This window comes from Cyanistes caeruleus, chromosome 4, assembly GCF_971803275.1.
Source record: "Cyanistes caeruleus chromosome 4, bCyaCae1.hap1.1, whole genome shotgun sequence".
Classification (NCBI taxonomy): Eukaryota; Metazoa; Chordata; class Aves; order Passeriformes; family Paridae; genus Cyanistes; species Cyanistes caeruleus.
Window position 1 is genome coordinate 4394216 of NC_141704.1, and position 15114 is coordinate 4409329.

Consider the following 15114-nt stretch of genomic DNA (forward strand, 5'->3'; position numbering starts at 1 on the left):
CTGATTTACGTGTAGCTTTGTGGGTTAAGCAACGAGCTGCACATGGCAGGACTCTCAGCACGTTTCTCTTCTGCTTCAGTACATCTGAAAATTGGATGAGCTTGAGAACACGTGCTGTACTTTGTGGGCTGGAAGGTCTGTGCAACGCTCAGTGTGCTTCATTAAGCTGCACACAGCTTTCCACAAAGCTTTTGAATTGCAGCTGTTGATTGCTCTGACCTCTCCTTGGCTGTCACTCCTCGAGCGGCCAAACCGAGTGGTGGGAGCTGAGCAGGGACTGGGAGGCTCCTGAGAGAACAGAGGGGTTGGGGGAGATGTGAAATGAGCTGGTAGAGTAGAGCTTCATGAGAAATTACCTGTGATCCAGAGGCAGCTGAGCACCTTGCACCTGGCCGAGTTGGTTCTGTAACATGGGGTGAGCAGTTGATGTTATGGGTGACTTAATGTGACAAGAAATTGTAAAGGGAAATTAATGGGGTGGAGCATGCAAAGCTTTAAGGAGTCTGTTAAATTTCCAGCTGGTTTTTTTTGGTTTTTTTTAACATCATTTGTAAGAAAACTGTATGGCAGAGAGACTTTAATGATAAAAGTTGGGTTTGGATAAAATCCTGTCCTTAGTGCTAAAAGGGAGTAGAAAGTATATGATCATTAAGGTCCCTTCCAACTCAAACTGTGATTCTATGTTAACTGCTTGTGCATCACTTCATCCTTCAGGTGGTATTCTCTTAATGATCTTGGATTTTATAGTCTTACTTTATCTTTCCTTGTCTAAACTCCATTTTTTCAAGACGCTGGCTTGCAGTATAGTGATGCTTTATATGGAGGGAGTCACAACTGCCTCCTCCAGGATGCTCTGTATTTGAGTTGGATCCCAGCCTCAGTCCAGGTGTCCTGTAGGACCTGCTGTGTCAGCAGATAATATGTTCTGTTCTCAATGTGCAAAGCATGACTGATGCTTATTATCTCACAGCTTTGGTTGGTGACCACCTGGCACTCGGCTAAAATTACAGCTTTAAATATCAGTGTAAAAATGAGACACAAAGGGTAGAGTTTAAAACTGACAACCATGCCAGAGTCCTCTGTGGCCTTCATTGGGGCAGTTGGAGTCTCCAGAAGGATGAATGTTCCAGCTGAGGCTCCTGAACAACCTGCTCTGGTGGAAGGTGTCCTGGAGTTGGAACGAGCTCTCTTTAAAGACCCTTCCAATCAAACCATTCTGTGATTCCATGAACACAATCACAATTTCTGTTCCTTCCTCTGCCCGTTTTGCTGGAGGTGCTTTTGTCCTTGTAACACTGGTACAAGGCTCTTTGGGGGGCAATGACTAAATACACCTAGTGCTGACCTGAGGATGGAAGTCAGCAGCAGTCCGTGTCCTCAAACCACTGACAGCTGTTTAGAGGAGGAAAACCAGGACTTTTGCTGCTCCCTGAAGTGATGGGGGATATAAGTTTCACGCTGCTCTGGCCAGCAGCTCTTTGGCTGCTCTCTGCAAACAGTGGCTGCTGCTTCCTGCCATTGTGTCTGGGGTCGAGCTGTCTGAGTGGCTGCATGCTCAGGCTAAGAATAGTGCAGACCCCAGGGTTTTGGCTCTGTATCCTGCATGTTGGCTTCTTTCCTGCCTGGGGCTTGGAAAGAGCCTGGGAAAGGGTGTGTCCTGCAAAATAGGTTGAAATGTGTTATTGGAGACTGTACTGCTGAAAATAACAGAGGTTGGGCAGGGAAAGAGCTTCTGTTTCCTCCCTGGTACAGTAGCTCCAAGTCCTCTTTGGAACACGCCAGAAATAAAGTCCTGACCCTCTTGCTAGTGGGATGTGACCCTGGAAATGGGGTTTATGGCAGTCAATTTAATCCCCTCTTAAAAGCAGGTAGCAGTATCACCAGTTTGCGGTGTATTTTAGGCTTTATTTTTGGTGGACCTCTCACAATTTGGGTGTATTAATGCACATAAAATTCTCATATGTGGTTCATTTTCAGTATCCACCTCTCAGGCCTGCTGCTGAGCTAAGTGGGGTCAGGCTTGGATCCCTGTAAATCAGATCCCAGTAGTTCTGTTTGTTGAGTAAACCCTCCCAAACCTCAGCTTCAGAATCCTGTGGCTGATTTTGCACTAAGATTGTCAGGGAGGTGGTCTGGCTCCCAGCCAAGCTTGTCTAACCATATCCAAGGGAAGTAAGTTTCCCTCTATAATTTTGTAGAAACCTGACTTGGTAGCCTGTTTTGCTGATCAGCTGCTGGTTGATGCTGCAGCTAATTCTGCTTAATTTAGGGGGTTTATACCTGTGCTGTTGCACAAATCTGCAGCAAATCTGTCTGAATGCAGTGTGAGGTCAATGGGGGATGCAGGGAGGATGTTCCCTCATGGGTGAGGAACAGCACAAGGGAATAGGGCTGTTGTTGCTACTGTCCTTGTCTTAATCAATTTTTATAATCAGAAAGTTTGTTTAAAAGCAGAAGTAGGCTGTGGGATGTTGACTGTGGCAAGCTCTGGTAACTTCACAGCATTTGTCTTTGTCTAGGGCTTAGGCAAAGCTGTCTGTCCCCTTTCTACTGCATCAAGAGAACACCATTACGAATATTAACCTCTACATTACCCTGGAAAAAGAGTGAGGACAGCTGTCATTGTGCTTTTATCTTCTAGCTTTTTGACTATTTCCAGATCTGCATTGAAAGACTACAGCAATTTTTTTTTTTTTTTTTCCCCTAACATTTTACAGGTTCTCATTCAGTTGTCAGCTTCCACCCAGTCTGGTGGTTCTGAGGGAATTTCAAGCATGTATGATCTTTATTGTCCTTGACTGAAGAGGAAAGGCTGAGAAGTATTTTGTTTCCTGCCCCACCCTTTCTCTGCTGTGGGCAGGGGATCTCTCAAATTGTCACTCATCTTCCTTCCCTTTTGGTTCAGCTTCACAGCTTTGTGTCTGCAGCAGCTGGAGCCAAGTAGGGGAGGAGTGGGAACTTGTGAGGGCACACCCTGAGGAAGGCAGGCACCATCCCACTGGGGCTCTGCTCATGTTTAAAGGGTGCCCTTCCCCTTGCTCTTACAAAATCTCAGAGTCACAGAATGGTTGGGAGCTCAGAGATCATCCAGTTCTACCCCCTGCCATGGACAGGGACAACTTCCACTCCCCCAGGTTGCTCTGAGCCCCATCCAGCCTGGCCTTGGACATTCCAGGGATCCAGGGGCAGCCACAGCTTCCCTGGGCACCCTGTGCCACGGCCTCCCCACCCTCCCAGGGAAGAATTTCTTTCCAAGATGTGCAATAGCATTGCTTCCTTGCACTAGGCAGCTTGCTTTGCACATGGACAAAGCTGAAAAGGGAAGCAGCATTAAAATCCTCAATCCTGTGGTTGGGAACAGGGTCCTGATGCCTTCTGGTAGAGACCAGGTACATTCCAGTCTCTTTTTCAATCTAATTGAATGGGGGTTCTCTTCCATCTTGTGCAACTCTGTATGCAGTGAGCTACATTTTTAATTAACTTTCCTTGAAGTAAATATTAAGGATTGACTGATCTGTCTGAGCCAGAGTAGCAAACCCACCTACAGCTGGTGGAAAGCTGAGTGGACTGCAGCGAATGGAAACACATTTTAAGAAGAACAGAGGAGATTTCAGCCTTTCTCCATCCGAGCCTGTGCATGCCAGGGCTCGGTTCTCTGTAGTGTTTGGAAGAGGAGAGGGAAACTTTGCAGTTGTTCAGTCTCCAGAGCCCTGCTGTGCTCACTAAGCACAGAAGTGCTGCTTCTTGGAGGGGTCCACCATCTCCTGGAGTCTTCAGAGATGTGATGCTGTTCCTGGGTGGATTTAACATCCCCCCTAACCCCAGGTCACAGCTACCAAACAACTCTGCTCCCTGTTTAAGCTCTGGTAATCTTGGCTGGATTTCTGGTTTAATTTGGAGACAGCCTGCTGCAGCTCTGCACAGTAAATGCCCTATTAAGCAGTTAATTATTTCTCTATAATGCTAGCTTTTATCTTTAATACAACAGTTTTACTGTCTCTGATAATTACACAGTCTCAGATAACTCTCTTAAATCTAATGAGGCATGACAAGCTGTGTTCAACAAGGCACCACACCATTAACTTCTTACCTCTTACTTGTCATCTTATCACACTGAATTACTGTGTTTCTAGCCTGAGTGGCTGTGGATACATAACATGTCACTTCTTATTAAGAAAAATAATGAAAATCTCCCCTGGTGCTGCTCTGGTTGGGCTAGTGGTCAGCTGGCTGGCCTGGTGGCCTGAAGACCCCTCCAAGAGCTTCTCTGCAGCACTGGGCTCTTTGCCCCCATGAGCTGAGCATTGGTTTAAACACTTCTGGCCTCTTGGTTGCTCCATGGTTCTGATGCTTGTGGGTAGGTGAAATGAAAATTTGCCTTTGAAGGACATCAGTGATGATAGATCTTGTCTGTGCTGATGGAAGTCATTGCTGCAGGGATATCTCATGGTGGGATTCAGATGGATGAGGGAAACTAGGAGGGTTTTTTTTCTGGACAGGGGTAGGAAAAACTGCTGCAGCAATGTCTGGTGTAACTTGAGAGATGCTGTGCTACTCATTACTGGCAATAATGGACCAGGTCATTGCAGTGCTGGTTTTCTGTGGATTTGGGATGGACACCAAAACCCTGCATGTGCCTGAAGTCCTGGGGTTCATTGGATTGGAGAATGGTTTGGGTTGGAAGGGACCTTACAGACTATCTTGTTCCACCCCCTGCCATGGGCAGGGACACCTTCCACTGTCCCAGGTTGCTCCAAGCCCTGTCCAGCCTGGCCCTGGACACTTCCAGAGGTGGGACAGCCACAGCTGCTCTGGCCAACCTGTTGCAGTGCCTCCCCATCCTCACAGTAAGGAATTTATCTTCAGTTTAATATCCCTTCTTTTAAGTATCTCTTCATTTAGTTGAAAAAGGTTCCCCATTGTCCTATCACCCTTGTCTTTTCATCTATTGCCCTGCCACCTTGCCAGTAAAAGCAGCACAAAGCTGCACTTTTGAAATGTCAAGGCTCCTGTCAAGGAAATCCCTGCATCCTTCCACGTTGGATCAGGAAGGCATTTCCCAGTGGAAGGAGCCCAGGCTGCCCTTTGGGGACAGCCTGGGTGCTCAAATACAGCTGGAGAGAACAGAGCAGTTACCTGACCTGGTGTGTTTTCAAGGAGTGAAGAGCTCCTTCACTGTCAGCACTGTAATTCCAAGTTGCCTGGAAGGGTTATTAGGGCTGGTGGGTAGTGATGGCCCCTCCCTTAGCATTCCCTAGGTCACTTCCCATGGTACAGGAATGCTGCTCTGAGGGATGCCAGAGCACATGGCTCTCTCCAAACACCTCTGCTGTCCATCCTGCTGACCCCTGGGTGCAGACACTGCCTCTGGCTGGCTTGCATCCAGGCCAGAGAACAGAGCCATGGAATCATTATGGCTGGGAAAGCCATCCAGGATCATCAAGTCCAACCATTAACCCAGCACTGCCAAGCCCACCCCTAACCCGTGTCCCTAAGCACGACATCTGTGTCTTGGACATTTCCAGGGACAGTGATTCCACCACTGCCCTGGGGGAGGTCCTTTGGCTTTGCTCAGCTTTAAACTTGCAAATGCTGAGGGTCCTGCAGGACTTTTTGACTGCTTCTGCAGTGAAGGTGGGTGCAGGCTGCAGACGTGGAGTGGTTCATCTGGCTAATGTAACCTCTCTAATTCTCTTTGCAGTAAAACGATTTAAGGAACCAAAGGCAGAGAGGCGTCCCTGGAGGATATGGTGAGATTTTTCATTTGAAACTTGAAAAGACTGTGTTTACAATGTTTTTTTTCCTCTTATACTAACAGTCTTCTAGGCCCCCTGTGTGTCCTGTATGACATTTAATTTTTAAATGAAATGTGCTGCTGCTTCCCAAGGAAACCTCCATAAAGCAGCTGGTGTTCCCTAGAAATAAATTTCTCTGCATAACTCCTCCAGAAAATCTTGGTTTTTCCTCCAGGTTTTATGATACCTCCAAGCAAGCAATAGGTGCCCTCTTCATCCACTTTGCCAATGTTTTTCTGTCTGATCTCACTGAGGAGGACCCTTGCTCTCTGTAAGTACTCAGGGCACTTGCATTCATGCCCTACATCTGTTAAAGGGAGAATTGTGTTGGGAAGGGTCATAAGTAGTGGAAACTGATCCATTTGAAGCACTGCATGGGGATAAACCCTGCTGGGCTTGTTTTTGTCTCTGCTGTCTATTTTGCTGGTCCTATTTAGGGGATTTCTAAACCAAACTTCAGACTTACTGTAGAAGTGTCACCTTTACTTCAGCCACTTTGCAGATAAAAATTTAGTTTCAGTATTATCTCGTTTTGAGGAGCTCCTTTAGGCTTCAAAATGCTCCTTAGAATCTTCTGGCCCATCTCCTTTTTTATATTAAAATGCTTCACCTTGATATGTTTCTTTAAGCAGACACGAGTTTGGCTGGGGCTGCACATAACCTCTCAAATGATGTATTGTTGTTTTTTTAAACAGACAGTGTTTTAAAATAAACCCTTTCATGCTTATGCTGTGCCCTTTGGGTGTGTTGTTTATTTTTCATGTGTGTTTTATGTTTCCCTGCACTGCCTGACTTGTCATCCCAAACCAGGCAGCTTAAAACCCTCCAGCCCTGTCCCTGGGCTTTGAGGTTCATGTTCTGTGTCCTGCCCAGTATAAACCACCAAACCTCATGTTTGTATGGAATGCTCTTGATTTCAGCAGCTGGAAACTGTAAAAAGGCAGCCTGAGCTTTTGGATGTAGAAAAACTTAATGTTATGCTTTCAAAGTGGATATCAAAAGCAGATTGTTGTTTTCAGTTTCTTGGTTCAGAGGCAGTATCGAGTTCTGGAAAAGGAAATGTTCACTGCTGTAGCCTTGTGCTTGGCATTTTCTTCATGCTGCAGAAATCTAGCAGAAAATATTGCAATAATGGAAAACTGCATTAAAAAAAACACATCAGTATATGTGATTTTCTTTTTTTCTTTTTGAAATTCATGAAAATACCAAGCCCTGGATTAGAGCTTGGACCCTGCAATCCCCAGAAGGTCCCTGCAGGTCTCCTGCCTCTGGCACTCTGCCCAGTGACACTTCAACATCCCAAGCTGCAGAGCCCAAATCCACTGAGCCAAAATCTCCTGGCAGGGATGGGTTCAGCTCCTGGATTTGCTCTGGGACCTGAACTGGAGGTTTTTGGGACCTCAGGGTTATTGATGTTGAGCCAGGGCCCATCACCTCCCTCAAAACCTGCCTCTCAGTCTGTCTCTCTGTTTTTGGGAGCCTCTTGCAGCTGCTCAGAAAAATGGATTTCTTGCCTCTTCTGCTGCTCGGTTTGTAGAGCAGCTGTGGTGCCCAAAAAGCTGCCATTTTCTTGTGTGAAATTCTGGAACAGTTTGGTTCTGTTTCCTCCAAAACTTGAGATTTCATTCTTTTTAATAAGGAAAAAAAAGATGCTGCAAATGGAAAAGCCTGCTTTTTGGAGGGGTAACTTTTAAGAAGTACTTATTGCTATATGAATAAATGAGCAGTGCCAGAGAGTTGGTAGAGCCTGTCCCTTCTCTCCTGAACAAGCATTTAAACTAAGAAATTGCTGGTAAGGCTTAGAAAAATGCAATGAAAGAAAAAGGAAGCGAATTTGGATTGTAAAGCAGGGTTATTTAAAATCTTGGGAGTTTTTTTAATTAATTTCAATTATGAAATTAAAGATGTTGGATAAGACTTAAGAACACAGCTGAAACCTGTATTTTCCTCTGCTCTTAGCTACCTTATTAATTTCATCCTGGATGCCACGCTGGGGATGCTGCTGATCTGGCTGGGTGTGAAAGTTGTCTCCTGGATCGTGCAGCACAAGAAATACACATACCTGGTCTTTGGGGAGTATGGTAGGTGTCACCTGCCCTGCCCAGAGGGGGTTGATGTGCTCCCAGCTGGGAATGGGGACAAGAAAATGGCAGATACTACAGTCTGGGGCTGAAATGTGAGCAGCTGCCTTCTGTTATCCCTTCTACAAGGAGCTCACGAGGGTGAGTTAAATGCTGGAACCACTGGAGTGTGGCAGGGTGGGGAGGAAAAGCTGAATATTTCCTTGGATGTAGAATATACCCCAGGACATCTGTATGGTAAATTAAGGTGTGTAGGGTTCTTTTGTGGGGTTCTTCGTGGGTTTTTCCCTACCCTCTCCATTCAGAATATGGAGTTGTTCTTTATTTGCCTTGAGCTGTAGTAGGGATCAGCCAGGCACAGTGTGACCCCAAACGTTGAGTTCTCAAGTGTGGCCTCTTTAAATTCCTGGCTTGAGATGGAAAAAACTTCTCCAAAAAGCTGCTCTCAGCCAGCCCCACTAGAGGGTAGCAGTTCCCTTCCAAAAGAGCAGAGCCAGCTTGCTGGAGAAGCTGCGGGAAATGGAAAAATTAATGCTTTGCCTATTTTACCTTACATCTAATGTACAGATGAATGCAGTCATGTTTCAGAAAATACATCTTGTTCATAAAAATTGCAGTCTTACCTTTCAGATGTTAATCATTCAGTCTGTTCTGAAGTTAGTTGTGTTTCTTTGTGTTTTTAGTAGCTGGTCTGGCATCTGAGCTGGTGAAACTTGGACCTGACTAGGATTAGTTTGGAGACCCCAATGCCTTGTGAACTTAGCCTGTGCAGATGGGTCATGGCAGAGGATGAAGGGCCTGGATGGGTTTGTGAGGCAGCAGAAGCAGCTACAGACTGGGAATGAGATGATGTGATGTGGCAGGGCCAGCTCTGCTCAAACCTGGCTTTAAAGGCTGATCTCCAGAGCAGTTTCAGCATCCTGACAGCAGGCGTTTGGTGGGGGAACCACCTGTTGTATTTTCCATAAAAGCTCCTCCTTTATAATAGATCCCTAAAGTCAGGCAGATGAGACAGCAGAATAATCCAGATATTCTTAGTTCAGGAACTGGAGTTTTTCCTCTTTGGAGCAACAGGGACTGGAAGCCCAACCACCTCAGGACACGGCTTCAGCTTCATGTGCCACGTCTGCAGTTGAGCAGAAGCAGAAAACATGAAAAGTGTATTGGCAGGACACTGATGAACTTCTGTTGAGCTGTAGCTGGCCTCTCATTAGGGCTGGCTTAGACTGCAGAAACAGCTCACTCCTTTGAGAAAATCTTGCTGTCATTAGTGAAAAAACAAGTTTGTGCTGTTGCTTGAATTTGGTTCTTGGATTGGGGGTTAAATATCTCATCCACCATTTACAGTTTTTGGTGTAGGTCTCTGGCCAGAGTGACCCCAGTGGAAAATTCAGGTGGGAGCCAAGTGACATGTCCAAGGCAATCCTGTGGCAGGGCTGGGGAAGGAAAACACTCCCGTCCTCATCTCTGGTGTTAAGTAACTTCCAAAACAGTTGGGAAGACGCTTGTAAACTTTGTACAGTTTGATGCAGGCTCCAGGAATATGATTCATTTTCTGGGCTAATTGCTGTACCAGACTTTTGCTCCTCAGGAGAATTGAGGGAAGCAACATAAGTCCTGCAGAGGAGAGAAGCAGGGGAGCACCAAATCCGTGTTGCAAACAGCAGTCAGTGCCTTTGCTCCAGCCATCAGAACAGAACGGTTGTGGTTTTGTCCAGTAGAGCCAGTACCCATCTTTCTGCATCAACTTGGAGGAAAAATCTGTTGCAGCTGTGTCCTTCCAGCATCCCTGCAGCTGATGCAAACCACTGCAGTTGTCCTTTGCTGTGGGCTGCAGCAGTTCCTCCTGCTGTGGTTGCTTCTCCTGCCTCCAGAGCCCTGGCTGGCTCCCCCATGCAGCTGCAATAGCTGCATTAATGGAGAAGTAAAATCTCCATTTCCCTCCCAAAAGGGGAGGAAAAGCACTTAAATCTATGCTGCTATTTTAAGCATCCAGCTGTCCAGAATTGTTCAGAAAAATCAATTACTTCCATATTGCCAAAAACCCAGGAACAGGCATTCTGAGATCAGCCTCTCTTGTGCCTGAGCTCGTGGCCGAACACTGCTGCAGCCAGGATTGCCCTGTTCTACAGCTAATGGGGAATCAAAGGCTCCTGTTTGCTTATGTTCCTCCATCTTTTGCCCAGAGGCTCTTGATTACACTCTGAATTGCTTCTAGGCACAGGAAACTGCATTTTGGAAGTGCTGTCTCTTCTCAGGATGCCTGGCTCCTACAATCAGAGACTAGGGATTGTGTTCTTGGTACAGGTGGGCTTTGGGGGAATGAGGGTTGCCTTACTCAGAGCTAACAAACTCCTACCCTTGGAGATGTTGAAGGCCAGGTTGGATGGGACCCTGAGAAGCTCCCATGGCGAGGGGTTTGGAACTATGTGATATTTTTAAGGTCCATTCCAACGCAAACCATTCTGTGATGATTCTGTGAAATTCCACAAATGCACCATTGCTGTAGCAGGTCACGGTTATAGGAGCTGTCCCTGTAGGGAGCCATCACAAGGAGGGGAACAGAGAAGAGTTTAAGATTCAGAAGATGTGGGAGATGGATACCCAAGTTCTTGGAGGTGCTTGGGCCAGGACAGACTGAGCAGAGGAGGTGCTGGCTCCAGTCAGAGTGTGCAAATTAAGGCTGACTGAACTTTGTGTCTCGACTCCAGCCTGGTCCAGCTCTCATCTCCCTCCCCATGGCAATGAGCAGCTCTCTAAGGAAGACCTTTATATGGCTGCAGTGTCCTGACATTTTTTGTTCTGTTTAATAATTCTTCAGGATTACTTTAGAAATACCCCAGTATCTCTTTTAAGTTAGCAAATGTGATGAATTTGCATTGAGAGATTTCCTGCAATGTGCAAGTAAAAATTTTTCTAGAGGAACGTTAAGAAATGAGGGGGAGGAAAAGTGTTCTCACTGGAAAATGACCCTCTGGATGCCCATGTGGATGTTGACTTGTGTATCACTGTAGCTGTGGTCACTGGCTATTTAATCCTGATGCTTTGTGCTTGTTCAGTGTCTGGAAATGGAAAGGCATCTTGCTTGGAGGCCTTCAAAGTCTGTTTAGTGGCCTGTTGAACTCTGCTGGTCAAATTTAGTTCTAAGAGAATATGCTCTGTGCCAGCTGCTGAGTTTAACTGAGGACCTGTGTAGGCTGCGTTTGGCCCTGTGGTGATGTTGTACAAAATTTCCATAACAAATATTCCCACGTCCTGGAGCAGTCAAGGGAGCTGGCTGCTAATGCTTGAGGAAATACTGCTGGAAATAGCTCTAACCTGAGGGGCTGTCCTGTCCTCAGCCTGCTGGGCTTTTCCACCCATAGGACCAGGGGGGAAAAGTGAGGAGAGGACTGAGGTTTCTGCTCAGGGATTGAGTGTGTGGTTGGGTCCCTTGCTCTGAGCAGGGGTACAACTTCTGAGCCTCCTGAAGCTGGATGACAGCAACACTGCTCCCTGCAGTTTGAATATCCACAGCAACCAAAGATCCAGAGCAGTGGTGTGACGCTGCACTGGGGACAGATTCCAACTGTGCCCTCACTGTTCTCTGGTTCAGCAAAGTGGTTGTCCAGAGGGGTTGGGAATGTCCCATCCCTGGAAGTGCTCAAGGCCAGGTTGGGTGGGTTTTGGACAACCTGGTCTAGTGGGAGGTGTCCCTGCCCATGGGATCCCTTCCAACCCACACCAACTCAGTCATTTTAGTTCAGGTGCAGAAAATGCCAGAGAGGGTCTGAGGTGTCCACTGGGCCCATCTGGCTGCTCTGATGCATCACATTCCCATCTTTAGAAACCTGTTTTTGCCCTCCAAGTGAGCATTTCACACAGTTCAGGGTTTATTGCTATTTCCTACCCTCCTCTGGACTTGGCACTGATAATAAGACCCCTTGGTTTTGGAGGTACCATTTGAGGATCACCTAAGAAGTTTTTATTGACTCTTTCTTCCCCTATCTTGTCACTCAGTACACCTTGCAGTGCTTTCAAATACTTGCCTTTCCTCAAACCCCCTGAACCCTCCACTTTGGCTGTGGTTGAGCTTTTTTCCTACCTGCTCTGTGTGCACACAGTCCCCAGAAGTCTGTAAATAAAGCTGTCTGGCAGTGGTATGTGGGCTGTGCTGACAGCTCGGTGCACTAGGCAGCCTGGATTAAAATTAATCCTGTTGTGTGGTAACAGCTCAAATACCTCAAGCACTGCTGCTCTGGCTCCCCAGCAGCTGGGCTCCCACGCACGAGTGGAACGTGAGACACGTTTGGGTGAGGTTGCCATGGGCTCCAGTGGTTCTTGGGCTGCTCCAAGGAAGTTTTTCTGGTGGTGGGGAGCACCAGGAATGCTGCTGGAGGAGAGCAGTCAAAATCCAGTGGGTGCATCCCTTGGAGTGAAGGAGGATATTAATTTCTGTGAGGATGGGGAGATGGCTGTGGGAAGGTTTTAGCAGAGGGTGTTCATTAAGCTGGAGGAAGAGGTTTGTGGTGGTAGATTCATGGGGTGGATGTGCTGGGTTCCCTCCCAGCTGGAACCAGGGACAAGGAACTGGAAGGGTTCAGAGGGAGTGTGATACATACAGTCACCCAGCAGGTGTGATGTGGAGGCTGCAAAGATCATTTAGACCAATTCCCCACTCTGCTGTGCTCAGAGCTTTCCTTTCCTTGTAGTAAAGAGGAGGACATCTGTTATATTCTGACTTTTTTTTTAGCCTCCTGGTAGCAGATCAGCTTTTTCTGGCTGGCAGTATGATGTGGCAGAAAGTCTTGTGGGCTCTCCTTGAGATTTATGTACAGAAATGCTTCCTGTAAGAAGAATCCTTTCCCATCCACAGTGCAGAGCACCTCTGGGCAGCACTTGATCCATCAAAGACATCAGGCTGGATCTGAGGATGCCTCTGACCATCTGTAGGAAACCAGCACTTACATGAGCTTAGCTCCAGTTTTCCAGCCTTTCCCTACTGTGGAAGGAGATGAGGCAAATCTGTCTTACTGGCTTGTCTAGGGACCAAAAGCTTCCCTGATGAGATGCCAGAAAATGTTGGCTTGAATGTTCCTGTTATTGGTCAGAGTTAGGTGAATTATTTGTGTTAGGTGGTGGATTAGTGGATCCACTGGGGTGGATCAGCAGTCCTTGGATGACTCCACACCTGCTGAGGTAAGAAGCAGACAGCTGCATTCCTTGGTGAAGTGGAAATGAGCTGCTGTCTAAGTCACCTTTGCAGCCCTTAAGGCCATGCTGCTGTTTCGTTTTTACCTTTGTCTTGAATCATTCTGGTACAGAGCAGACTCCTGTCCTCAGGAGATCAGGATGCAGTAAAAAATAACAGTAGGACCACCCTCTGATCTCCCTGCTGGGTGTGCAAGTGCTGAATCCCCGGGCAAGTCGATGCCTAGGGTGGGTTAAGAAGCAGGTTGTCTTTCCCAGGGCCTGTGCATCAGCCTGCTGAGCCAAAACCTGTCCAGTGCACGGAGTGCAGAACAAGGCCATTGTGCTGGTGAATGTCCCTGCAAGGGGGCAGGTATCTGGGAGAGATCTCAAACTTGCTGCTGCTCTTTGGGCAAGCTGAGATGACAGAGGGAAGTCAGAGAGCCGATTCACAAAGGGTGTTGTGGCTGTTGGTCCTGTCCCTCCGTGGGGGACAGAGCACAGCTGACAACACAGAGCAGAAGGGAAAGAGTTCAGATGCAGGAAGGATACAACGGATGTGTTTGTTTTCCTGTTTTGTTTGTACTCAGAGCACTGATGGGTGGTGATAATGTGGGGGTTTCTGGGAGAATTGGTTTGTTTTGGGGTATGGGGCAAAAAGGTTCACTAGACCAATGTATGTGCCAAAGGCAGCCAGGCATCCTGATCTACGGGGAGAGGCTTTTAGGAGGATCAAAGCCTCTTTGGCACCAGCCTGTGGCTGCCAGCTGCCTCTAACAATGCTCCCATCTCCTCACAGACCACCCATTAAGCTGTTGCCTGCCAGGGAGCAGAGATTCCTCTCTCCAAAATCCTCCAAAGGCTCTGCTGGGTGTGCTTCCACATAACCTTTTTGTCTGCCTCTTCCTGCCCTCCCTGCATGCAGCTCCTGCTGGTTTGGCTCTCTGCTTGCTCTCCTCATCCCTGCACCCTCAGCCTCCCAGTCCTTCCCTCTCCTCTTCTTTGCTTCCTTCTCTGTCTTGGCTTGAGAAATGAACAATTTGGGGCACGAGGTGATCCTACCTTGGGCACTACCAGGACACTTATACTTTTTAGCTGTAGCTTTGCAATGAGGAAGATGTTTTGGTGCATTGCTAACAAATGACAGAATAAGGACAAATGTATCTGTAAACCTGTTTTGCACTTTTTGGGAAGCTGATCCCCACAGAGCTGGGGCTTGGTTGGACACCAGCTCTTACCAAATCCCAGTATGTGCTGCTGGTTTTTGTGGCCAGAGGTTTTTATTGGGGTGGATAAATGTGCCTTTGCAGATTGCTGGTGTTGTCTCCCCTTGCCACATCTCAACAGAATTGTGCTGAAAAGTGGGGAAAAGAGAAGCAAAGCTCCCAGCCTGCTGCCATCTGACCACATTGAGCATTGGCATCTGTCAGTGCCAACTGCACAGGTTCCCCTGTACGGATGGAATTCCAAATTCCAGCCAGATTATGCTGGGAACAAGTGTTGCCAGGAGTTATCTTTGTCTTCAAGTAGTAAGAGGAAGTGCTGCAGCTTTCCTGAGCTGGAGGCAGTAGCTCAGTTTTGCAGACCTGAGATACTCTGGTGAGCCAGGGGAGGTGATAACCAGCTGGCAGGGTGCTCACAGAGGGCTGAGGCAAGCACATGTAATAGATACAGAACCATTATTGTTGTTAACAACACAAATATGCTTTTCCTTATTTCTTGGTGAGTACCCCATTGGAAACATTCATATTTAATTAGCATTGATTCTTCTTGAGTGAATTGCTTTAAAAACTGAGGCAGTGGAGCCCTTTCTCTTGCTCAGACGGTATCACATAACCAGTCCTTCACTTCATCAGCACAATGAAGTAATTCTGTTCAGGGCTGAGAAGTTATGCTGCTTGTAGTGAAAATGGTGACTTGAAATTTTCAAACTGTTTCTGGCACCTCTGTGGGTAAGGTTTGTCAGGGAGCACATTGCAGATTAAATCTTTAATGATTTATTTGCCTTTACTTTATAGAAGAGTGTGCAGGTACTGACTGGTCCTTTAGAGAGGAGCCTGGTCAGTATC

General features: G+C 47.1%; 1 protein-coding gene across 2 annotated transcripts in view; it reads left to right on the forward strand.

Moving 5' to 3' along the window:
- The window catches only part of LOC111923142 (store-operated calcium entry regulator STIMATE-like), a 29804-nt gene that overhangs the window by 5974 nt on the left and 8716 nt on the right, over nt 1–15114 (forward strand). For both annotated transcript variants that reach the window (XM_023918778.2, XM_023918779.2), the window contains exons 2-4: nt 5702–5750; nt 5971–6066; nt 7755–7876. In XM_023918778.2, coding sequence (XP_023774546.1) covers nt 5702–5750; nt 5971–6066; nt 7755–7876 — 267 coding nt within the window. The remainder of the gene's footprint in view (nt 1–5701; nt 5751–5970; nt 6067–7754; nt 7877–15114) is intronic.